The sequence below is a fragment of the Callorhinchus milii genome, unplaced genomic scaffold (genome assembly GCF_018977255.1).
Source record: "Callorhinchus milii isolate IMCB2004 unplaced genomic scaffold, IMCB_Cmil_1.0 Scaffold7, whole genome shotgun sequence".
NCBI lineage: Eukaryota > Metazoa > Chordata > Chondrichthyes > Chimaeriformes > Callorhinchidae > Callorhinchus > Callorhinchus milii.
The window spans coordinates 18932031-18958346 of NW_024704748.1; the positions used below are offsets into that span (position 1 = coordinate 18932031).

The 26316-nt window shown below is 37.5% G+C and overlaps 1 protein-coding gene across 3 annotated transcripts in view; it reads left to right on the top strand.

Annotated features, from left to right (window-relative positions):
* The first annotated feature begins 653 nt into the window (after positions 1-653).
* Positions 654-26316, top strand: part of a1cf (apobec1 complementation factor) — a 32532-nt gene continuing 6869 nt past the window's right edge. Inside the window, exons 1-12 of one of the 3 annotated variants that reach the window (XM_007896938.2) lie at positions 658-749; positions 2887-3030; positions 4211-4345; positions 5223-5353; positions 6110-6348; positions 6830-6994; positions 7764-7861; positions 7951-8221; positions 10017-10234; positions 10347-10483; positions 17105-17232; positions 18680-20221. In XM_007896938.2, coding sequence (XP_007895129.1) covers positions 2932-3030; positions 4211-4345; positions 5223-5353; positions 6110-6348; positions 6830-6994; positions 7764-7861; positions 7951-8221; positions 10017-10234; positions 10347-10483; positions 17105-17232; positions 18680-18831 — 1773 coding nt within the window. In that variant the 5' untranslated portion in view covers positions 658-749; positions 2887-2931 and the 3' untranslated portion in view covers positions 18832-20221. Of the gene's footprint in view, positions 750-2886; positions 3031-4210; positions 4346-5222; positions 5354-6109; positions 6349-6829; positions 6995-7763; positions 7862-7950; positions 8222-10016; positions 10235-10346; positions 10484-17104; positions 17233-18679; positions 20222-26316 lie in introns of those variants that run through there. The other 2 variants (XM_007896948.2, XM_007896957.2) reach the window with 2 other exon arrangements.

Here is a 26316-nt window from a genome sequence, read left to right on the forward strand (position 1 = left end):
GTGGCTCTGAACCCACACACACACAAACACACACATAACCTGCCAGGTAACGTGCTTTGCCTTTCACAATCTACACGTGGCCTTTTACTTAGATCCGCCTTGGGATTGTGTAAATCGCTCTGACCTGATGCTCCTTTTTTTTTTCCGCCCATTTTAATTCTCGAAGAAGGATATCAAATAATGAAGCCAACAGCGAGGCGTTTTAACATGTGGTTCTGCTCCAGGTAAACCCGATGGAGGTGCTGCAAAGGTGACGTGTTAAGCCCTGCAGGTGCCATGGAAACTCCACAAGTCCCAGCCTTTGGTCAGAACCTCCAAAAAAAAAAAGAGTTTTTGACAAGAAATGAGAGGTATGTGTGTGTGTGTGTGTATGTGTGTGTGTGTATGGGAGGGAGGTATTTTTTTTAATGCAAACAACACAAACCCACCAGACTCTTGTGACATGGCCAATGCTTGCAATGCACTTCAGAGTTTGAGCAGAGAGTTTCTTATGGCTGGAAGTGAGCCCTGACTCTGCTGCTGCTGCTATTGCTGCTGCTGCTGCTCTCATGGGGCTGAGCAAAGGGCTGCCCAGTGCAGGAGATACAGAGAAGTTAAAGTTTAACCTGAGCCGATTGTTAACCAGCCCCTTGAGCCGAACCTTTGGATGTTTGATACGATGATTACAGAATAACACCGGTGACACGTCGCCATAATTCACCATAATCAAGGAAGAACTTTTCCAGGTGGTGATCTCTGAAATTGCTCAGGTAGGGGGGCTGCATTTTATTTCACTGGCCACATATATTTCAAGTGGGTGTTTGTTGCCTGTGTGGGGGGGGGTGGGGGTTTGGAAAAAAAAAGTCATCCGTTTTGTAGCTGAATAAACTGAGAGCAGCAGCAGAGCAGTCCATACTTGTAATCGTTGATTAACTCGCAGTGTATGGAGAGAATTGGTTTGAGGAGTGAGTGTGACCAGGTGGATGGGAACGACTCTTAACTGAAACATCTTGAAGGAGTCGCGGTTAGGGGAAGGAGGTCTCAGATCGCACGAATGCAATTGCAAAGTGGAGAAAAGAAAGTTAACTCTTCTAACATATTGGGACGTAGTGTGAAGGTTTCCAGGGAGGGATTGGGGGGGTGGGGAATGCATTTCATAGGGGCAATGGAGAAATATTTCAATAGGTCAAGACTTTTTTTAATATAGAAAGAAAAAGTGTGAACCAAAGAGACAACCTTATAATTTCATTCTGTAGTTGTATTTGAATTGGAGAGCAGACAATGTGCGGTTGAGAAACTTCACTGGCAGCTCTGCAGTGTAGTGGATGTTGTGCAATGGCCTGCGTCACCATATGGGTTTTAGCTGTGTCAACATGCCTGAAACAAGCTACTATCGATCTGCACAAGATAAACATCATCCAGTTATCTTGTTCGGTCAAACAGTAACCAGGCTTCTCCACCGAGTACCTTCATCACGCAAACAACCTCTTCAACGAACACCATGGAGAAACATACTCAGTGACAGGTGCAGAGGCTCACTGGAGGGCCATGCAAGCTAGTGCAGTACTTGACCCAATGTGGGCAAATATTACAGTTTCTAAACACTGTGGAAAAATGCGGTGTATTCGATTGTCTGAACATGATGAATTTTAGAATAACTTTTTAACTGTGTCCTTTTGCTATAAAAAAAATAACCTTAGGAATGTTAGAACATTATGGCTTTTGTATGTATTATATACCAACATAGTTCCAACAAGGTCCAAAGAGTACTTACTGGCTGGAACCAGTAATAATCATGAACAACTGATAAAGCAAGACAGATGGACATTGGTTGCTGGCAGAGGGTAGTGATGGAGCACAGATATGTTTTATGTTTCTCTGTTTGAAACCGTTCTCCTGTCTGCTCAAGTAAGCAAACCTTTTCTGAACACGGTTTAATCGCCCAATACTATAAAATAAAATTGACAATTACAAGTATACTCTCTTAATCTGGATAAAAAGGTCAGATAACGGTTAATCAATATTAAATTCTAGGCCCTGTACCTAAATTGATGACCTTCTATTTTGTTATTGAGACACTAACTGGCACCAAACACTTTTGTTGATAGATTCTATCTGAAAACTGTGATGCACGTTGATGCCAAATTCTTGGTGCTTTTTCAGTGTCGCATCACAATAACCACTACTACAACCCCTATGGCCTGTGACATTCATTTGAAAATTTATGAAGCTGAAATTGGTAGCAGCATTTTCATGTAAACTCAGTAGCAATCTATGGTGGTCCTTTGTGATGATGACAAACACATCTTCCATTCCTAGCAGTGCCTAACATGCAACCAATCCCATATGCTCTAATACTCACTAGTGCTTAGTCAAATTGGCAGGTGGGATTGGTGTCGCAAATGTTTAAAATTAGTCTGTTGCCCAATCTCACACACATTTTAATAAAGTGCATATCTCCTAGCAACAGTAGCTATTGAAGAGGAATGAACGGGATAACACCAAACAACCTTTCTTGAATTTTACTATTCAGCAAGGCTTATGTCATTAGCAAGCAAGATGTCATGAAGGGGTTGACTGTCAAGGTTATTAGGTTTATTGATTTTGAGGGTGGTATGATCTCCTTGTTCACCATTGATTGGTGTGAATGTGATGTCTAATATCCAGTATCATTAATTTCCCTATTGTAATTATCTTGATGAAGTTTAATTGTAAAAATGCTCAGGAATTCAAACTTTTTCATCAGATTTAATTGACTTCGGACACAAGATAGATGTTCTCTGTCTGCACAATCATATAGCAATAGTTGGACGTTTTTGCAACTGCATCCTACAGACCTTGTAGAATAGCCTAAGCACTTTCATGTAACATTAATTGAATATGTATTGAATTTCAATTTGATTTCAGTGAGCACCTCTAATTATCCTGATTTTTTGCTGATAATCACATACAATGGAATCAAATCAAAAAAACGGGGATGGATTGACTGGAACTCCAAAAGAAGCAACTTTACGTGCATTGATTCAGCGCACAGGATATAGCTTGTTGCAGGTAGGAGGTGAAAGACATCAGGTCAAAACAGGTTCCAAATTTTATTAATGATGCTTTTATTCAAATTTGAAACAAATATAAACTTTACTGATTATGAAATATGCTAGAAAATAATTAAGATGGTTTCTTGGCAGTTTGGGATTTATTTTCCTCAGAATAAAGATCAGAATGCATATAGGAAGTTGCTACCTGAAACCTTTATGCTTTAGAGTAATTCTGCATATATGATGTGTATTGCAAATAATTGTGATTTGAATTCATATCGGTGCCAAGGTAGCATGTGTGTCAAATTGTTAAATAAAATGTTCAAATATGTAAACGTTAAATGTTTGGGCAATTTATATCCCTGACACATCACAAGAGAGCATTGTTTGAGGTTAAACATGCATTTCACAAAGATTACATTTAATATTTTAGTTGCTGCTCAATGCATTTCCTTGTTTGCATACACACAGTTTGAGATACATTAGCCTTGCATATAGCATAAAGCACACATTGATGGATTGTCCTATTATGCAGATGTGAAGCTGATGTGCCTGTTCATCTGTAACATTGAGATAGTAGCCCAGAGGAACAATTAGATTTAAAATGATACCATTACAATTATCACATCCTTTTCAGGAAGTGTATTAAAAAGGCAAAATAACTGAATGTCATTCTGTAATAGTTATTTTATTTCACTACCATAATCCATCAGTCCATACTTGTGGTGTCCGCCTGGCTCATTTGGTAGCAATCTCACCTCTTGATTCAACAGCTTGTGAATTCAAGCCCTATGTGAGGACTTTGAACCATCTACTCTAGGCTGACACTTCAATGCAGTGCTGGCGATGTGCTATATTGTCAGAGGTGGCAACCTTCAGGTTAAATGTTAAGCTGAGGCCCTGTCTGTCTGTTTAGGTGGACGTTAAAGAACCCATGGAATGATTCGAAAAGAGAAGGGAGTTTGCCACGGTGTCCTGGGTAATAATCCACCAAATAGAATTGGTCATTCACTTCCTATGTGTTTGTGGGACATTTAAGTGTACATTTGTTTCACTCTTTATAGACATTGCATTTACCAGGCTGGGCTTGTGGTGACAATTGCCAATGTACTCAATTCATTGAAGTCTTTTTCCCACTTGTGTAGTTTTAGTACGTTTTCTTGCGCAAAACAATGATGACTACTCTTTTATTGCAGGAAAATGGGCAAAGAAAATATGGGGGTCCCCCTCCAGGCTGGGAAGATCTACCTCCTGAGAGGGGCTGTGAGATTTTCATTGGCAAATTACCACGAGATCTTTATGAAGATGAACTTGTTCCAGTTTTGGAAAAAGTAATGCTTTAGTAATATTTGTATCTGAAATTTCAGGATCTGGAGAAGGCAAATGATCAAACATGGCAGGATAACTGTAGAGACAGATAAATATTAAACACAAATTACAAAACCCATTTCCCAATATATATATATATTTTTAAAGTGAACATGGACAGCTACAAATACGTTTCTATCATAATCATTCTATTATAGCCAAGTTAATTTAGGGAACTCAGTTGTTCATTGGGTAAGCGTTTTGCTGTCTGAAACTGCCTTGTGAAGTCCTGTAATTTTGGCTCTCCTACCTCGCCTTCTCAGATGCTCTCTGTTGGATGTTCCAAAAAAANGACTTTGGAACATTTGCATTCATTTCAATTGGGATCAGCCCTTTAGAATGGTCTCAAAACCAATACAGTTTTCCTGTTTTTCCCGCAAAAGCCCACTATGAGCTGGGTTTGTGAAATACTTAGCTGGTAGCATTGTATAGGGCCAGAAAACATTAAATGGATACCACAGCCAATCTGAAATCCTTGCCCTCTCCCACTGCCTAGTAAATTGAACTATTACAAACCACACATGACTTCTGCTCATACCTGTTCCATTTCCTTTTGTGTTTCCTCACTAAAAGTGAGGCCCATTAGCATCAACACAAGCCTCTGAAGAGGCTATAAAATCTGTAACATAAGATCGATTTTTATCCATTACAATGTGTGTTTAAACTACAGGTATTTTCTTTACAATTTTCTACATATATTACAGCCACATAGAGAGTTAAGTCCATTAAGAAGAGAAAGAAGCTTCAATTATCTTTTCTTTTAGAATTCTAAAAAAAGTAGACAGAAAAAATAATTCATTTTCATTCCATTCATATGACATTTCTCTCATTGTTTTTCAGATTGGAAAAATATATGAATTACGGATGATGATGGATTTTAATGGAAATAATAGGGGTTATGCCTTTGTACTGTTTTCCAATAGACAAGAAGCCAGAAATGCAATTAAACAGCTTAATAATTATGAAATAAGGTTAGTTTATAATGCACCTGAGGACAACTACATTACTTCTTGGAAGAATTGCTGAAATCAAAACAATAAGTTATACTCACAGTCCCAGTGCACGTTGGAGAATAAGCAGTTCATTTACCCAAACCCCAAATGCTCTGTTGAGCATTAAATTTTGTTGTACCACTGTAAAGTACACTGGGTTTTATACATTAATAAATGGTTCACAGACTAAGTAAAAGGTTTTAAAAAGTACAATTTTGTATTTTCGCCCACAAAATATACAAAATATGCGTTTGAGACGTCTCGCTGACATAAGGTGCTATATTAAATGCCAGGTTTATTATAATAATTCTATTAATCAGATGTTGGGTCTTCTTTAACTTGTAAGAACACAAGTCAATGAGAAAAACATAGTTTGTAGCTTTCCCACAAGCTGTTGGGAATGCTCCACAAGAAATAGCAATATTGCAGTTTCAAGAAATAAACATTGGCATTTTTTCCATTAAAAAGTTATATCTTACACGCATTTCATTCGGAATATATCGGGCAGATCTTAACTGTTGAAATATCTTATGGATTTCTTTTGTGTTTTTTTCATTTAAAAAAAGAAATGGGTTTTGACTCTTTCAAACTCAAGAAAAGGCTATAGCGTTGGGATTCTTCAGTTTTCCTTATGGTCCATTGACTCCAATAAAAAATTCAATAAGAAATACTACAAAGTAGATCAAATTTATTTATTGATCAGCGCAAATAACACAGGTCCTTAATTTCCTGTAGAAATGGACGGCTTTTGGGTGTGTGTGCAAGTGTTGACAACTGTCGTTTGTTTGTTGGTGGAATCCCCAAGACAAAGCGAAGAGATGAAATTTTGGCAGAAATGAAAAAAGTCACAGAAGGGGTTGTTGATGTAATTGTATACCCCAGTGCAGCTGATAAGACCAAAAACCGGGGCTTTGCATTTGTGGAGTACAATAGCCATCGGGCTGCAGCCATGGCAAGAAGAAAACTATTACCAGGTTTGAAATGTTTTATAGCATGGAGGAATTGTTTTGCAGGAAGTTGTGAATAGGCTATCCTTAATGGGCTTGGATCTGTATTGATTGGGTATCTTTCAACATAGGGAAGTAGCTTTATAAACTGTGTACACAGGAACATAGCTTTTACTGTTAATTTTGACTCAACACATCTTGATACAGAAGTATAGAGCAGTTCCATTCCAAAATGTCGACAAAAACTTTTTTTAATTCTAGGATCAAAACAATTTTAAACATGCCTTGCTGTGGAATCTAAAAGAATCCACTGTTAACATTTCAATATCAGGTCTGAAAAGAAGTATTTGTAATAGAAAAAAAAGTTTGGTATTGACTAATGCTACAACTGGATTCATTATAACAGTCGCACTTTTTGATTTACTGTTTAATGAAAAAATGATAACAAGAAATAACAATGTACTAATGAAGGAATGATAAGTCTGCTTCATATCTCTTTTTGATTTAGGAAGAATTCAGTTATGGGGACACCCTATAGCTGTAGATTGGGCTGAGCCAGAAGTTGAAGTTGATGAGGAAACAATGTCATCAGTCAAAATTTTATATGTGCGTAATCTCATGCTAACAACCACTGAAGAAACAATCGAAAAAGAATTCAGCAACATCAAACCAGGTAAGGCTAGCAATGCCAATTCTATTTAACTCTCAATGGTTGAAAATTTAGACTCACTCAAGAAATGTTTCTAAAATTCTATTCTCCAAAAGTTACATTTGTAAGACTATATTATAAATAATTTATAAATAAATTTATAAATAAATATATTTTATTAGCGTTAAAGTACTTTTTGCAACCAAAACATAGCATGGCAAACAATATCAAACAAGCTGTGTATTGCAAATATCATAAACTATATTGCGAATTAGTAGAATTGTTTGGTCTTAGGAAATTAATATGCATGAAGGCATAAAAAACAGGACAAACATATTGATTATTTCTGGTAAATTAGCGAATGGGCAAGAGGCCAGTTGAATCTATTAATGCTTTTAAGGCACTTGACTTTGATCATTATTATGCAATTTCAATTCATAGCTAATGAACTAAAAAAAAGCCATCAGAAAGGATTGAGATGTTTAAAACGGACACAGACAGGCAGGCAGACAGAGAGACAGCAGATTTGGAAATAATGTAATGCAGAACAGAAATAATGTAATTGAAATATATGGAACAGGCTTATTGGATGGAAATGGTCTAGTCCAGTTCCTATTTTCCCATATGCTGTATATAATGAATTGGATGGTCCTTGGGGCAAACACTCTCAATCCATATATAGCACTTTGCATAATTCTTAAAATATTAGGAAGCTGATTACTAATGAGAAATAAATACAGGATGTGCAGTGTTATGAATATGCACAAACATGGTTCTGATGTGTTGCTTGCAGGCACAGTTGAAAGAGTAAAGAAAATCCGAGACTATGCATTTGTTCACTTTATTACCCGAGAAGATGCCATTAACACTATGAATGCAATGAATGGAAAGGTACTATTAAAATCATTAATCACTTGTGTCGATTGCTTTTTACAATCTATTGGAAAATATTATTAACACATTTTATGCATTGCTTAAAGGTATTGGATGGTTCCCCAATTGAGGTAACATTGGCCAAGCCTGTGGATAAAGACAATTATGTGCGGTATACTCGGGGAACAGGTGGCCGAGGGGCAATGCTGCAGGGAGATTATGCATACACTTTAGGACATGTATATGATCCTGCAGCTGCTTACCTCGGAGCTCCTGTTTTCTATGCGCCTCAGGCCTATGCTGCCATTCCCAACCTGCGGTTCCCAAACAAGGGGCATCTCAGTGCACGAGGAATGATACGAACTCCCTCTGTGAGAGGTAACTCCCATCTTCGTACTGTGATTTGCCTTTTTTATTTATCTCCCAATAAGAGCTGGAATCACCAGCTTTACTCTCACACTCATTCTGAATATTAGAGCTGGTGCCTTCATAAATTGATGAGGATTTCCAACTTGCCTACAGAAATTCTTTTTTAAAAAAGAATTGTTTAAATGCTCAGGGCCTCCTCTATGTAAAGAAGTTAAATATGGTTTCTAATCCAGTTCTTATTGCTGCTATTCATCACGTATTGACAACAGACAACTTAGAATTTATTTGGATAACTTGCTCACAGTAAAACACTCACTTTCTTTGATGCCCTCAACATAGCTTGGGTGAGATCAGAGACCCAGTGTTTGGGCAGTCACAGACCACAAAGCATTGCAGAGAATGACATATTAGAGTACTAGTGAAACATTGCAACTCATTTTTTGCAATATTCACAAGATTGCCAGACTTCCATTTAAATCTGTGGTAAACGCAGAACAGTTAATTGCACTTTTCAAAATCAGACAAAGAGCAAAATAAAGGCCAGGATGCCAACAGACCCTCCAGCCATTTTACCCCTACTTTGGGCAGAAACCACACTTAGCTGTTTGTCTGAATAAAACTAGTAATGGAAGAGAAAGTAAATGGAATATGTAAAGTTTCCTTACTCCACACAGAGCCTAATAATAATCCCTCCAAAAACCAAAAACAATAATAAATTGGTCATTTTCAATCCACGACTGTTTGTGGGACATTGCTGTGCGCAATTGGCTGCCGCATTCGCCCACAAATATACAGTCAATTCACTTTACAGTGTGTTCTGTGAAGCGCTTTGGGACGTCCTCCCGACGTGAAAAGCGCTATATCAAATGCAAGGATTATTATTATTATTATTATTAAATGCAACTCATTTTTGTTCAGAGAAATTCAATGACCATCAGTTTCAGTGTAAACTGTGAGCCTAGCTATCTCATTCATTATGCATTTGGGTACACCTTAAGTGTAGGAAGCAAAACAATTACAAGTTGTCATTAAGGGAATTACTCTTACTATCAAAATATTATTGTATCAGTTGAGAAGGAACCAGTTTTAATATTAGAAATGGGTGCCATAAATACAGGTCTGTGAATATATGTATTGAATACTAACCATAGGACATTGCAATCAATACTTACTTAACTTCATTATTCTTCAACAATGCAATATCTCTTTGAAGGAACTGCAAATTAATCAAAAAGTGCAACATTTTTTTAAACGTATTGTCTGATAAAATGCACTTTTCACTCAATATTAAATAACTGTAACAGATCATTTTATTAAATAACTGAAAAAAATCATATCTTAATCTATGCATGTTTTAAATAAATGTTTAGCCTCAAACGTAGATCAAACAGTATTTTGAAAGGTGAGCTTGCTAAAAATTAATTGGCAGTATTTTTATGTGATGTGCCAGCTAAAACCGTGCTTTACTGCACAGCCATTAACTTTCGGATTCCTGTTCTTCGTTAATCTTGCAAATTAGGAATTTATTAAAATTAAAACCAAACAAAAATGTTATAACCATTGAATGTTGACTGCAAGCTTCATGACCGAGGGAGATATTTCACCCACCTCAATTCTGAGAGCATTACAATTACCAAATGTATTTACATGATGATATCTTCGGTCAATGAATGAAGAAGAAAAAAATATTGAATGCCACCTTTCAGTAACGAGATAACTGTGTGCTATTGAGGCTAACGTTTTTATTTAAGTGAGAATCAGGGTGATTCTGGTGATTCAGTTTGATGCCTTCTTGCATTCCTAGAAATTTACATGAGTGTACCTGTAGGGGCTGCAGGAGTTAGAGGTCTGGGAGGCCGAGGTTATTTGGCTTACCCGGGTCTTGGACGTGGGTATGCAGATTACCACATGAAAATGGACAAAAGGCAAGAGGACAAACTTTACGACCTCTTGCCTGGAATGGAGCTTACTCCAACCAATCCAGTCACACTAAAACCTCAAGGAATGAAGCATCCTTCTCAGGTAGGAGCTCTTTTCTGTTGCTTCAACATTTTCAAGGTTTATCAAAGTTGCGTTAAAAATTCAATCAATTAAACTAATTCTAAAACAAAATGCAATTTTGCTTCAACCACAGATCCTGGACGATATCTGCCAAAAAAATAACTGGGGACAACCAGTTTACCAGCTTCATTCTGCCATTGGGCCTGATCAAAGGCAGCTTTTCCTGTACAAAGTCACCATTCCTGCTCTGGCTAATCAGTACCCAAACATGTAGGTTGATGATTTAATATTAACATTATCTTTTCAAAGTTGATGTTTATAAAATGATATTAGCCCCAAGGACTACATGGCTGGACACTAGCTGTCTTTAACTAATTAACAAACAGTGTAACCAGAAAATTATTGACCAGGAATTACAAATACTAGAAGCCTAGAGGCTTCACCAAAGCCAGTCTTTTTAGATATTTTTCATAGTGATTTAATATTCAGTTTTGTAATCTTGATTGTAAAATGATCACATGAAGGGGTTTGGCCTTAATTCTTTCTATGTTACTCAGTTGCACCTACTCTAAGTGAGCTTTTGAGCTGTAGCAATCTCATGCAAGCATCCAGCTTCATACATTTAAAGTGTATGTTCTGTGTGTTTCTTTTTAAGTGTTCAGACTTTAGTTGTCCTTCAACTCTTAAATGAATAGTAGCTTCATATAATCAATATAACACAATGTAGTAAACTATGAATAGGAAATACTTTTCTCTTAAATGTAATGATGCAGGGAATTACAATTCTGAAATGTACATTTGAATTTAGGATATTACCACAAACCTGATTATCAGGAACCAGTGAAGCACATTGCAATCAGAGCAGTAAACACAGAGAAATAAAGTGATGTTAATTCCTGCTGCTTTGAGATCCTAAAGGAATCAATGCTAATAGAAGTGCAGGTGTGACAAAGAAGATGCTAAAAATAAGAATGTGACTAAACTCTGTAATAAAAAAGCAACAGGGGAAAAAAAAGTGAAGAAAGTAAGTACATGAAGAATCTATCTCACTTGGAAATCCTTGTAAAATATCAGCCAACAAAAGGGACTACAATTCATAGAATCCTGGAGGAAGTGTAAGAGAACATTCCCATAGAAGGCTATGGAGTTGCTTAGACTTATTCTGACAGGTCAAAGGTTTGGGATTAGACTTTCTTGAATGGGACATCGGGAGGGGAAGATCAGTAAAAAAAAGAAATATGTGAAGACAAAAGGGATCCCAAACCTTGGCACAATTGTCATCATACAGTATTTTGTTTAAAAGGTATTCACATACTAATACACAGTATTACTCATTCAATATGATGTTATTTCTATTAGAATTGTGAATCCATGAGGATGAATATAAATTACTAGTTCTCTTAGCAAATAGAGAAGCAAAAATATGCACAGGACAATAAAGTAACAATACCTAATAAGTAATCTAAGAAGCACATGATGCCAAAAGGGAAAGAATGTTTTTCAGATTCTGTGGATCGTATTGATTGTTACATACCAGTAGATCATAGAATAAACCCCAAGTGTTAAAGGAAAGCTATTGAATTCTTTTATAACAAAAAAAAATAGAATTTGAAGCCAGTATGCATGACTTAAGGGTAGATAATGGTGATCTTACCATTGATCTACCATCAAAAATATTAGGGAAGTAATGTGTAAGCTAGGATTGAATGGCTGCATTTTTATTAACTGCCAAACCGCTTAGAGTTAAAATACATTCACTTATTAATTCAAGATAGGTCATATAATAAACCCTGAGTATGTAAGGAAAGCTATTGAATTCCATGGCATTGGTTCGCCAGAAATTTCAGAGATAATATGGACAAGCCCTAAAATAACAATACTCTCTGCTCTTGGCCTTAATTCAATTTCAAATTGGAGGACATTTTAGAATTTTCCCCAAACTCTGCACAATCTTTAAGTTTAAGATCATAGTCTTTAGGCTAAAGACCATGAGAGATATTGAGCCTTAATAATGCTACAACCATTTATGAGATTCCAATAGATCTACATTTATTATATCCACTTAATGAAAGGCATTTCTAGGAAAGAATACTTTTGATGTATTTGTTACAAGAAAGAGGAATGAGAATGGTCTTCAAATTGGCTACCAGAAGTGAAGGTTCTGTATCACCTCCAGATACAGGTAGATGGCAGATGAGCACAAGTTATTCAATCTCTTCAAAATCTGTACAGTCCTGTTTTAAATAAATGCTGGTGAATAGACCCAGTCCTTTTGTTACTTGAAGTTGATACAGAGAACATAGCTATGAAATCAAAGGATTAGTAGTGAAACTGGTAGAACCCAGTGATTAAACAATTGCTAGCATCACAATAATGGGATTATAGGCAGAATATCATCGGTGATTGGTGGCAACCGTTTACTTTAGTTTGAAACACAAACAATCAGAAAGGTGTTTTATCAGATTTATGTTGACCCAAGTAGTCATTACGAAGCCCATTGACAAAGTCCTCCAGAGATTATAACCTAGAAACTTCAATCTAAACAATTCATGCAACTAAGCAAAGTTGTAGTTCCTTCCCTACTCAACCTATGATTGAGTCTTACTAATAAAGTTGAACTCTAGAATATTGATCTAACTTTGTTGGACACATAATTCAGTTATTACCAGCTAATATTCCATATATGAGGCACTATGTTCCCAGTACCATGTGTTCCATATGTATTTTCTAATTGAAGGTTTTAAGTATAAACAAATACCTTTATTTGTAACCTTGATACATTTAAAAAAAACAAATCTAGAGAATGACCACAACTTTACCTTCCATTACTGCAAGTTTATTCCAGGCATGCAGTTCTCTTAATTGTGTGTGCATGTGTGGAGAAAATTGAAAACATTATTTAACACTCAATTTTCTATTTTGATTCCTGCATTTTTCCGATTACATTCAAATTTAGATAATCCACTGCATCTATTATTTATACTTTTCACTATTTTAAAGGGTAAGGATCATACCTCTCTCTCTGTTCTCATGTCGCCGTTGAAAATCAGATTAGTTCTTTGCCACTTCAAAATAATTTCCAAGGTCTAAGTTCTGGAAGAGCTTTGTTACCCTCTCTAGATTCCTTCCTGCCATTTTTAAGTCAGGATGCCCACACTGTTCTAAATATGTCTCAGAAATTATTTACACAGGGTTACAATAACATAACTTAAAACATGCAAATGCCAGGATTTAAACAAAAATTCAGATGCCTTTGAGATACAGTCCAGACTTTTTTTTTAAAACTTCATGTGAACTGGATGTAAATGAACAGTAATCATATCCAGATCCTTTTTTTCTTTTTCACTCTGTTAATGGGCATATGTTCATGTTGCACACATTTCACGTACAGAACACAATAACTTACAAGGTATCTACATTAAGGTCCTTTAGTTATCCCTTATCAATCTGTTATCCAGATCCCTTTGAGCGCTATCAGTTTCCTTTACATTATGACCACGTTATGTTGCAGTTGGCATCAATAAATACAGAATTCAATTCCAACTCAAATCCTGATATCCACATCATTAGCTTTCAGGGTATGAAATAGCCAGTCAGACCAGTCTGTTGGAACCAACGCTGTTCATGAAGGTTGAGAATCGACAAAGGATTGTGAGACAGCAGACAGAAGTAAGCAGTATGTTGAACAGTTTCTAAGACAGAATGCTACATCTTTGGCTGATATATCAACTGACAGAGAGTTGTCCTCTGCTCAAAGGAAAGTGACCAAATCTATCCAACTGATGGCTTTATTTGGAACTACTGCTATTTTGAAAGTGACGAAGAGAAACCCCATCATCCTTTTATTTTTATTACTATTATTACTTATTATTATCCTTTTACTAAATAAATGAAGTGTGGCAAATTATAACTGTAACAAACACATTACTGAAAAGTGATACATAATCGCCATTTATATTGCTGTTCTATTTGGGTGTTTTTATCTGTGTTAATACAGTGTTGCATATCCCAGCATGGTGAACAGTGCAATTTATAAATAACTTAGACAAGTATATTTTAAAAGTGGAGATGGGGAGACTTGTATATTTAATAGTTTATACAGGAAACTGGAATTGCTAAGAGGGATACTAAATTTTCATAAAAGCTTTCCTCGTTTACCTATTGGCATTTTTCCCAGTCAGTATCATTTGCATCTTCCAGACAGTAAGGTTCAAAGATCATATCCCTCTCCTTAAATGCTGCTCCACAATCAGCTGTGAGGAGTCATGATCCCAGCAGGCTAACTAACACAGGAAATGCTACATTTTTCTATCATTTTAACCAATTTTCCTCTATGGTTCCTTGTCCTCTAATTTGTTTGCACCCTCCCTGTAAGAAAGTTGCTTTAGTGTCTAATTCCAGTTCTCTGCCCTTCTAACAACAAAGAAAATTATGCAAAATAATTAAATCACCAGCTGATTCAGAGACGACAGGTTAGAGCATTGTGCTGTTAAGATGAGCATTCAGTCACATAGACTTTGGAGCCTTGCATCGCCTTGTAAGAGGAAGACAAAAACTTCTCAATTTAAAATATAACCAGCAGCAATATATACAAAAAGGAAGTGACATTTTGCATTCACAACACAAAACCTCCTTTTGGAAAATAATCTTTAATAATTTCTGCGCAAAAAAAGGGTAATTCTTTGAGCTTGCTTGTCAAAGTGTATATTCTGTAATGGCAAATATTAATAGCTTTTTGGTTAAAAAGGTGCAAATTAACCATTCTGTAAATAAATGATCACTTTATTGAAACTGTTTATCTTGGCAGTTTACGGTTAAAGAATAGAGAATCTGATTTCATTCTGTTATTTGAATGCATTGTCTATCGTGTGGAGGTTCCCCACTTTTGATTATGAAGATCCTTGTTATAAGAGCATTATATAATTGTTATCTCACACTGCCTGTGCAACAGTGGACACTCTGGTTTATTCAGAAACTTGGAGAAGCAATACACATACATAGCTCAATCTTGGACATTAAAATAAATCTGGAGGATCTGGTATTGTGGCCAGTATAACATGCCTGTCCACATTATATAATAATAATAATCCTTGCATTTGATATAGCGCTTTTCACATCTTCTAGACGTCTCAAAGCGCTTCACAGAATGTACTGTAAAGTGAATTGACTGTATATTTGTGGGTAAAACGCAGCAGCCAATTGCACACAGCAGTGTCCCACAAACAGTCGTGGATTGAAAATGACCAATTTATTATTGTTTTGTTTTGGAGGGATTATTATTAGGCGTATGGAGTAACGAAACTTGCCCAAGGTTTCGCCCTGCCTGGAATTGAACACAAGTGTCTCGTTTGCAAAGCAAGTGCTCTAACCACTGAGCTACAGGACTCCACAACATATCTACCTACATATGGACATGTCACCTCATGGGCCAATGTATCGGAGAGATATTGATGGATTAGTACTGGGTGGGTCCAGTGCTCACGACGGGCATTGAAGTTTGGCCGATTATGTTGACTTTCGCTCTTGGATAGAGTTAACACAATATTGTTCCATCACCAAACCACCAGCTCACATAGCACATCACAGTGCAGCCAAGTGGGGCAGGTTCCATTCAGTGCCTCCTATTATCAAACTTGCAGCATTAGAAGTTTACAGCTGGCACAAAACTCAGAAGTATTTTAAGTTTATTAGGTTCTTACATGTTGGTGATTATGATAAACATAGGGAAATCCATACCATAAACTATACAAAATTGTTCAAGCCTGCTAAAACTCACAAGACAGTTTTCAGAAGTTCTGAAGCCATAGTTACTACTATCTAGGTGATTATTGTCCAGGGCACCAGAAAAATTCCCTTCACTTTTACAAATAATGGCATAGGATCTCGGTTGGGACATCAGTTTAACATTTTATCTGAAGGATTGGACCTCTTTAATGCAGTGCTCCCCAAACATTGCACTGGGGTGTCAGTCTAAACTGTGAGCTCAATGTCCCAACATGGGGCTTGAACCTACAAATTTCTGACTCAGAGGTGAGAGTGCTTTCATCAGAGCTAGACAAGTAGAGTTAGTAGACACAATTATTTACTCCTGTCAATAATATTTCCTCATCTCTGAGGGACGAAGGGACCGACTTTGTTTTGATTTTCTCCTAAAAAATACAGTTCAGAGCCACGTCCAACCACTGAAGGAATCCTGTAGCTCCGTGGTTAGAGCACTCGCTTTGCAAGCGAGAGACCTGAGTTCAATTCCACGCAGGGCGAAACCTTGGGCAAGTTTCCTTACTCCACACGCCTAATAATAATCCCTCCAAAACCAAAAATAATAATAAATTGGTCATTTTCAATCTACGACTGTTTGTGGGACATTGCTGTGCGCAATTGGCTGCCGCGTTCGCCCACAAATATAGTCAATTCACTTTACAGTGTGTTCTGTGAAGCCCTTTGGGACGTCCTCCCGACGTGAAAAGCGCTATATCAAAAAATGCAAGGATTAAAGCATTGATTGTGATCTATAGCACAATAGAGGCTCAAATATCTGCCAAGCTTTGCATCTGGTATAAATATGCTCATTCCTATTTTTAGACAACTATGTGACTACACACATTGCATTAATGAAGTTAGAGCAGTATTTGGGGTTTATTAATATCTGCCTATAATTTGGTGATGTTACCGCCAAAGAGTTTCTGAATCATCAACTGAGATAATTTTTTTCTAGTAGGAACATTTCAGGCGACGAGAGTTATATTAAAAAAAAGTGATTTCAGAAGTCAAAAGAATGAATTCCTCTGCAAGAGTAAAACCCAACCTGGCCAATACTATATTACTCCTGATATTGTGAAACAATAATATGCTTTGGTCCAACTGGAAAGTTAACAGATTGTTTCCTCGCAGACATCCATTCACACCAGCCAAACTTTGCACATCTGTTGAAGAAGCAAAAAGTTTTGCAGCAGAGCACACCCTTCAGGTCTTGGGAATTCAGCCCGAGGTTGCTGAGCCACCTACAGCAGCTTTCACAGGTATGTAAAGGTCCGTACTGACATTACCTTCTGAAAATTATTTGTAGTAACAATGTCAAATGTGAAACAAACATTCACTTATGTGATACAGTGAGATTTATTACAAGGCAAATTATTGTTGCAAAAATATTCATTGTTGAAGTTCTTTTATTTTTAAGTACTCTGGAATGCTAGCCCGTGGGAAAGGTGCTATATAAGTACTGCAGTCATATTTTGCTGTTATATTTGTGAATGGAATTAATATTGACATTTGTGATGTCAGTGTAAAATCTAGGATAAAGTCATCTTGTCAAATATTTGTGATCATAAAGTAAGCGATTCGAGTCACAAGGAATAGAAATAAGTTCAGGCATTCAGTATTGGTATCAAACACATCAAAGTCAGGTACTGACCACAGACAGAGGCAGAATAAACCTCTCAAAACAACATACCCAACTCCTCCTCCATCCTCAGAAAAGGATCCTCTACTTGCAACAGTGAAAGGTTTGCTTCCCTACCACGGTCATACTTGTCTTTCTGATTTCATTAGTTTAGTGAAAATTTAGGCCGTTTTGCACTGTCCATTCACACCTTTTTAGAAGTGGGTGAAACTATTAAACAGACAGCCAAGCACAGAGTGAGAGAGATAGAAAAGAGACTTCTGGATAGATTTAAACCTGGATATAAGTAGTGAAAAAATAAACTGCTTTATCTAGTTCCCCAAGGATATACCTTGAATAATAAGAATAATCCTTGCATTTGATATAGTGCTTTTCATGTCTTCTAGACATCTCAAAGTACTTCACAGACGGTGTATTTGTGGGCGAAACACGGCAGCCAACTGCGCACAGTGTAATTGAGTTATACTTTTTTTAATTGAATTATATAATTGAACCCTGTATACTGTAACAGTTTAACTCAATAGTAGGAATGTCAAAATCTAATTGATTGAAGTAATTAGATAGGACATTTAATATCGAAAAAAACGAGTTCTTCAATTCCAACTGGTCCACACAGAGACAAGAACCGGGAAGTAGAATCTTTCCCATTACCAGGCCGACAGAAGACACTTAATGTGAAATAAGAGTTTTTTTTAAAGTGTCAGGTCTAGGCTGCTATGCTTCCTTGTACAAGCATCACTCTCCATCTCCTTGATGTATTCCATCACAGCCGTTTTGTGATCGTAAAAATGAACTGATGACAAGGAAACAATCTGACAAAAAACATTGCCATTAGGAACATTATTAGGAGAAGTGCTACAGCTTGAAAGGGAAAGGAAGGAAGTGCCTGGCACTCTGTCAACAGACCCAAAGCACATCTAAAACCCTAAACTGTGTACTGACTGCATTTTGTGAACTATCACCCAGGGTAATGACTGCTTTGCATCTTCTTTCAGGCAAACCTTTGTGTATGCCTATCTCCTACTTGGGTTCTTCCACTGATATCCCATTCCCATGTTATGCTGCAGGATATGCATTAGCTGGTGCTGCAGCCACTGTGACAGCTACACAGTTGAAACAAGCTGTCGCCTTGGGACAGGATCTCGCCACGTACACAACCTACGAAGGTTATCCAGCATTTGCAGTGACTGCAAGGGGAGACACATATGGAACATTCTAAAAGATAAGGCATTGACAGTCAGTCTCATCCACAGCTGTCATAGGAATGCTGATTTTTAAATTAATATTAAAACGCAACAGATAGCAGAATAGGATTGCTCTTAATTGTTTTCTTTGTAATTCCAATACTACATATAATAGAATAGATTTCAATGATAGAATCCAACTAGATTAGAAGATTGATCCGTAATGATAGACATCTGTATGCATCAAGGATGTATTTTAAGTTAAGAGAACCTACCTTAATAAAAAAAAGTGAAAAAGCTATAAGACCCATGAATATTTTTTTATATTTCTCAGGTATAATTTGGCCTTCATGTTTACATTCATAACTTAGCCATACAGAATACTCAGTTATAGAATATTTAACTGTTTCAAAAACAGTAGGAATGTGTTTGTGTAACTGACTAGTTATGTATAGTTAGAAAGTAGCCACAGACACCACCTGTTTTACTGATAGGAGTTCACATTTGCTAAATGGTTAGACGTCATTTGGATTATCGCACACTGACTGGTTTTCTGCTTATGCTTAGTTTTATTTTGAATCCACAAAGTGGTTCTTGTTTAATCAAATATCCGTCATATCATGACAATTCCTTGAAAGGAGCTTAAAAGCAGTTAGACCTGTGCACGTGTAAAGCAAAGCAAACTCTGTTAACATGGCCCTCTTTCAGGAGGGAGATTGAGTGAAACATAGCTTCACCTACACTGCTGCTAGAAACCTAACAGTCATGACACCTAATAGATTAGAGTGGAAAGTTACGTTTCTTTAGTATTTACTGTCTTCTAATTTAGTAATGGCCTGTTCCCTTTATTTGATGCTTTAGCTGACTTTCTTCAGTTTAAATGGAACAAAAACTTTAAACCTGTGCTTTATTGTATTGTGTTTTAAAAGCATTGATGTTTTTGGGCTTGGTAAGGTATTTCATGCAGGTGCCAAAGCAGTAAAAAAAATGATAACAGTATTAAAACATGCGTTTGGAGCATTCAGAACTTATTTTTGTACCAGTAGTCAAAATATCAATGTTTGTACAGAGCTCTTCGCTGAGAGAACATGACATTTTCTTTCAGATATTACAATGTACCTTAAAAAATTACCATTCATTTGTCAAAAAAAACTGTTATCAGGGGAAAATTACTGACTTCAATAAAATGTGAATGAATTGGCACCACCGAATCAAGGCAAAACAATCAGTTTTGTGTCTGTAATCACAAGTTGTAAGTTTTAAAATAATTATGTTAAGCTACATTGTATTTCATTGCATCTTAATTTGTTTCTAACTTGTTACCATCAAAGTGGTGTAAACTGTTATAAAACATTTATCGCAATTGTTTAACATTAGTGTCAATGTAGAAATTTGCAGAATGTATCAATAAAGAGTGCACAGAAAATTTTCAATGTGTTTCCATATCAGCTATGGTTCTGATAAAAGTTTAATAGAAACATCCTTCCATAGCGTACAAGGGTGAATTTCCTCAAACACAGCCTGTTCTATTCCCCAGTGCATACATATTCCAAACATTGTCCACTCAAATACTTTGTTTTTTAAACCTTTTCCCACTGGCAGCAGTCACGATGATTTCTATAAATCAGCTGGTCACTCAGAAATATTCTGTGCAGAAAATAAGACGTAATAAAATAACTCATCCCACCAGAAATACTAAACCAATCATCTTCCAATTCCAGTAACCAGCTATTTTTTCAGGAGCAGAAAGCTTCCAAGTGCTTAAAATTACCAAAAGACTATTTAATGTCCACCTTAACCATTTCCCCCTTGCTCGGGTCCTGACCCAACTGTACAGCGCCTTGGGACGTCTTCCCGACGTGAAAGGCGCTCTATAAATGGAATCTTGTTGTTGTTGTTTCGGGTGCAATGAAAGAAGTGACCAGGATTACAATAGCTCTGTAAATTATGCATTAGTGATGCTGTGTAACATTTTCAGGATGAGGAAATAGTTCTTTCCTATTAAGTTGAAATATTACCTCCATTTAAAGAAGATCCTTATTATTTTTATTATCCTGACTAAATCTCCCACAAGTAGTCCATGTAAAATTATTCAGAAAGCTACGGACCCTGGAAGGAGTTGGATAATCAATTACAGAAATGATTTATATATAAAACAGACAAATGTTAAAAAAAGGTTTTACATTCCATTCAATGTTGCCTTCAAACTTTACTTCTAATTTTTTAGAGTTGACTTTCCTCACCAAACAGAACCTGTGGTTGACCTTTGCCAAAAAAAGGAAAGATGGCAGGCCTAATATCAATACTTATATTGGAATGAAATAAAACAACAAGACTCAACAACAAGGTTACATTTGTATAGCGCCTTTCACGTCGGGAGAAAGTTCCAAAGCGCTGGACAGAGTACAACATTTCAGACCTGAGCTGGGGTCGGGGGGAAGGGAGGGGAGGGGAAGGGTGGGTGACTGATGGCATGGTCGAAGAGGAGGGTCTTGAGGCGGGACTTGAAGGAAGCTAAAGCTAAAGCTAGTCGGGCGATGTTACGGAGATGAGGGAAGGCAGAGCGGGTCATGGCTTGAATGTGGGGCAGAAAAGACAGTTGAGGGTCGAACAAGACACCTAGATTCCTGACTGGCTGGTGAGTTGTAATGTGCAACCATGGAGGTTGATGTTGCCAGAGCCTGAGGCGCTGAGGCGCTGGTGCGAGCCAATCAGCAGAGCCTCAGTCTTGTTCACATTCAACTGTAGGAAATTTGCCTTCATCCAGGATTTGATGTCCGACAGACAGTCTGTCAGGACAGCAGTGGTCCTGGAGTTGAGGGTGGAAGCAGAAAGATAGAGTTGGGTCTCATCCCAATGTGGAAGTTGACCCCATGTCTGCAATGATGTCAACAAGGGGGAGCATGTAGATATTAAAGAGGAGAGGGCCAAGGACAGAGCCCTGGGGGACACCAGACATGACAGTGCGGGGGCTGGAGGAGAAACCGTTAGAGGCAACAAAGTGGAGATGATGAGAAAGATAAGAATCGAACCAGGCAAGGCAGGTCGTGAAGACTAATGAAGAGGAGAGGCGGTGTATGAGGATGGAGTGGTTGACAGTGTCAAAGTTGGCAGAGAGGTCGAGGAGGACAAGGAGGCAGAGGGAGCCCTGATCACAGCTGTTCAGAATGTCATTAGTGACTTTGACCAGGGCTGTTTCCGTGCTGTGAGCAGTGATGAAGCTGGATTGGAGGGGTTCAAAGAAGGAATAGTGAGAAAGAAAAGAGCAGAGCTGGGACTCGACGACTCGTTCCAGGACCTTGGAGAGGAAGGGGAGGTTAGAGATGGGGCAGTAGATGGAGATGAGGGATGGATCCAGGGAAGATTTTTTCAAGATGGGGGTGATGACGGCTGTTTTTAGTGGGGTGGGAACTGAATGGGTGGACAAGGAGAGGTTGATGACGTCGGACAGGAGAGGGGCCAGAAGGTGGAGTTGGGAAATGAGGAGAGAGATGAAAATGGGATCGAGGGAGCAGGTGGTGGGTTTGAGTTTGTGGACAGTCGGGGTGAGGGAGGAGGGAGAGATAGGGTCGAAGGAGTATGGGGGGGATGGGTGAGGGTGTGTGTCATGAGGGAGAGGTGATGTGGGGGTGGATGTGGACGGGGCAGAGGTGGCTGAACGTATCCCCTCGATTTTAGATTCAAGGAAGTCCAGCATCTCCTCACAGTTGGAGTTTGAGGAGAGGATGGGCGAGTTACGGGAAGGTGGATGGAGGAGACGGTTTGTGGTGGAAAAGAGAAGCCTGGGGTTGTCCTTTGCCTCCAAGATAACAAGTGAAACAAATATGAAGGATGGTCATTAACAAAGACTTGCTTCCTGATCCCCATTTCCCCTTATTGAATACAGTGTTTTGTTCAATATGTGTCTCTCTTCCTTTTCACCCATTAAACAGCAAAACATTTACCATTTTTCATTCAATCAATACTGCATGGCCGGGTAAGAGAATTTGAAATACTATCCTAATTTTCTTCCTGTGTTTTCTCACTCTCTCTGGCAGTATCAGATCTATTCTTAGAAGTTATCTGCTCCAAATTTAAGCAATTAAAGGTCTTGGAAAGACTTTAATTTCCCTCAGGGCTTTGTTGTGATGTTTATCAGTCTGTTTGTGTCACCCCTTCAATTAAGAGCATTATTCATTATTTACTGAACAGCCTGCAGTTATTTCTCATGTTTACTTTTTGATTGAAGCCATCTATCCAGTTATATGTTCTTGGTCAATTTGGGTGAATGTCATTTTTTTAGCCTGCATTTCAGTAAAGAAGAGTTTTACCTTCATTGGAAGCTCTCATTTGGCAGACAATGATACGAGTAGTTAACAATCTGTGTCTCAGTAGATGAACCAAAAACTTCAGATCTGATCTTTTTCTCCTTGTCTAAGTTAATATTTTACATTATCTTTTACTTCACTTCCACCTCCCCTTTACATCTGATAGTATATGTGCCAAATGACTTTCAGACAGCTTATTTATTTACATCCCTTTTGTTTCATCCACTGCTGATGTGAACATCCAATCCCATTCGGTTAGTTCAAGTTGTCACTGGCAGGACCAGAGCAATAAGTTGAACCTTTACATTTATCATTATGTTGATATCTTACAGTTCTATTTGAACTAAGACCTAATATTATTCTTAACATTTTGTGTTAATAACATGTCTGGTATTTCGAAAGATTATTTTTAGCAGCTATTTAGGGATTTCTATTCCAGGCAGAGTGCCAGGTTGTAAGAATGCAATCCTCCGGCAATCATCTGTGTCTGAGCCTCACATGACTGACAACCTAGTCATTCACTTTACGGCTGTGAATGGGATATTGCTGTAAATTGGCTGCTGCGTTCGCCTACAAAATATAGTCACTACATTTTACATTAAATCCCATGAAGTGCTTCCAGACATCCTCTTGACATGAAAAGTGCTATTATCAACTACAATGATCATTATTTATTATTAAAACATTTTTTAGCTACTGTCCTGTCCCACTGGATGTAGCATTCCCTGTTTACAGGAATGGACAGGCAATGTATTCCACTCTGTTATCCCTCTGTTACCGAATCACTTTTAACAGTTGGACAGGCTAAGCAAATAGAAAAACTAATATTTAAAATTTACAAAACTTGTCTAAGGATCCAACAAAATGGTAGCACTTAAGACACTCAATGCACTTGGCTGCAGAGGGTCGCCATCTGCTGGTGTTCTTAAGAAAAAGTTCCCAATATTTTAAGAACACATTTTGGAATCATGACATTCTTGTACCTTTGTCCTATTTTAAGATTTCTCGACTTTAAAAGTCAAGTCAAAATATACCCCCAAATTACACATTTAATGCAGCAAGGGGACATTACTGTTGAGTGATTGATTCAAGTGATTGCATTTCTCATTTAGGTTCTGCTTTGTTTGTTATACATTTCCAATTTTAGTTTAGTTGCCTCATTTGGTTACCTGTGAAGAGCTTGAGGCAGAATAGTTGCAAGTACTATACTGTGTGCTAGTCTCATGTATGTTCAAAAACATTAAATCAGGATGGAAGGAGGTTATGGACAATTGAAATATCACTCCCACATGTGTAGAAAAGGAATCCAACTGTAGTTTCAGACACTTCCTCATAGAAATGGCCAATACTCGGAAACAAAAATGCACAACATGTTTCTGAGCAAACATAGGCCTCCTTTACTAGACATAAAGCAAAATAAACTCAAAATATTTTGACTTGGCCATTAAAGTCGAGAAATCTTAAAATAGGACTACCTATATAATTGTACAATGCATGGTTAGGAACAATAGGAAATTGGAGGCTATTCAGCCTATCAAGCCTGTTCTACCAGTTCTATGGCAAATATTTTCTACCCACTTATCTGACTTTACTCTGTATCCCAAATATCCTTACTTCCCAAGTATATATGTAAAAATATTACACTTAAAGCCTTATTGAGATTAAAACTGTTTAGCTACAGAGCAGTCAGTCTTTACATTAGATTAGTTGTAGATAGTCTCTTGTGTCTGAAAAGGCAAATAACATTGACATCCTGGAGTGATTATTAGCAGAAGTTGCACCTAGTTATATTGAACAGCATAGATTGATTTAGTCATTTGGAAGTTAATTTGCTTTGGTCGATGATGTTGGCAAACATTTAGAATCGATAAACAGGAGCACAGATTCATTCAATAGTGGCGACAAATCTTTTACTTTTCAAGCAGAATCTTCTCCCCTCCAAAGCAGAATGTTTTCTAATAATGTTGAATTCTAACAATCAAACTAGGTAAGACTTTTTTGAAGGTAAATAATGAGCAATTGAGCAAGTGCCTCTATGTGTAGGTGAGAGGGCAATTCTAAACTCTGGGTTATTTACTCCAGGTCATATCAACATTAATGAGCCCAATGAATGAGAAAAAAAGTCCTTTTTTTTTGGTCAACTTCGTGTTTAACACATGCAAAAATCATCGCCATACTTAAGTATATCCAAATTAAACAGAGTTCCACATATACATGCCACTTACACATAGAAATGTCCCTCTATGGAATTTGCACACTCCTTGGAGGGATGCATCTTGCTTATCTTCCAAAGAGCCAAGGCTCAAAGACCCCAGAGTGTACTATTGTTGGGGTACTGCTGGAGTTGAACCAGTTAAAACAGCACAGCTTTGCATTGAGAGCAAGTTTTTTGCTGCTTGTCCAGCTAGGACCTACCGGTTAGGCCTTTAGCTTACAGAGGGTAGCAGGAGCTCAGTTGGAAGAATCTCTGCTCTCAGTGACTGGTCTGCTCCTCCAAGTTATGCCTATGAGCCAGGCTGGCTGGTCTGTTATCAGCAGTGGCCTGGAGTACTGTGTATCATCACTACTTAAATATTAACGTGAAAAGAAAGACAGACTCATTAGATTCTTGTTACAGTAGTTTGGAAGTGTATTGAAGCAAAGTACCATATGTGATAAATCGTATTGTTTTGTAGCTGAAGAAAACTGAGTAAAATATTCTTTAACAAGTATTTGCTACAAATAAAATGTCATTGGAAAGCGAGCGCATTATACTGAGGTTACTGTGGAACGTCAGGGGGCAATTTTGCTCCTACTGGGGTTCCTGTATTGACTTCCATTTCAATATCCAATTTTGGCATTGCTCCATTAACTAGAAAATCCTGCACTGCACAACTGAATTTAGCAGACAGTGGGAGAGGGTGAGGAAAGGCAGAACTTCAGCTTTTATAGCTCGTATCATATTGAAATTTCTCATAGTGCTTCACAGGTAATTATTGTCAAGTGTAATGATTTTTTTTGAGGCAGATAGGAGTCATTTGCATTTTAAAAAATCCTACAAACAGCCTTGAGGTGAATGACCTATTCATCTGGAAGATTTTTGGTGAGGAAAGGATAAGTGGAGAAATTCTCTTCTTTTTTTTCTCTAATAGTGTCACATGATTTTTAACATCCACCTAAATCGGCTGATGGGACTTTGGTTGAACATCTGATCTGAAACACAGCACTCGCCAA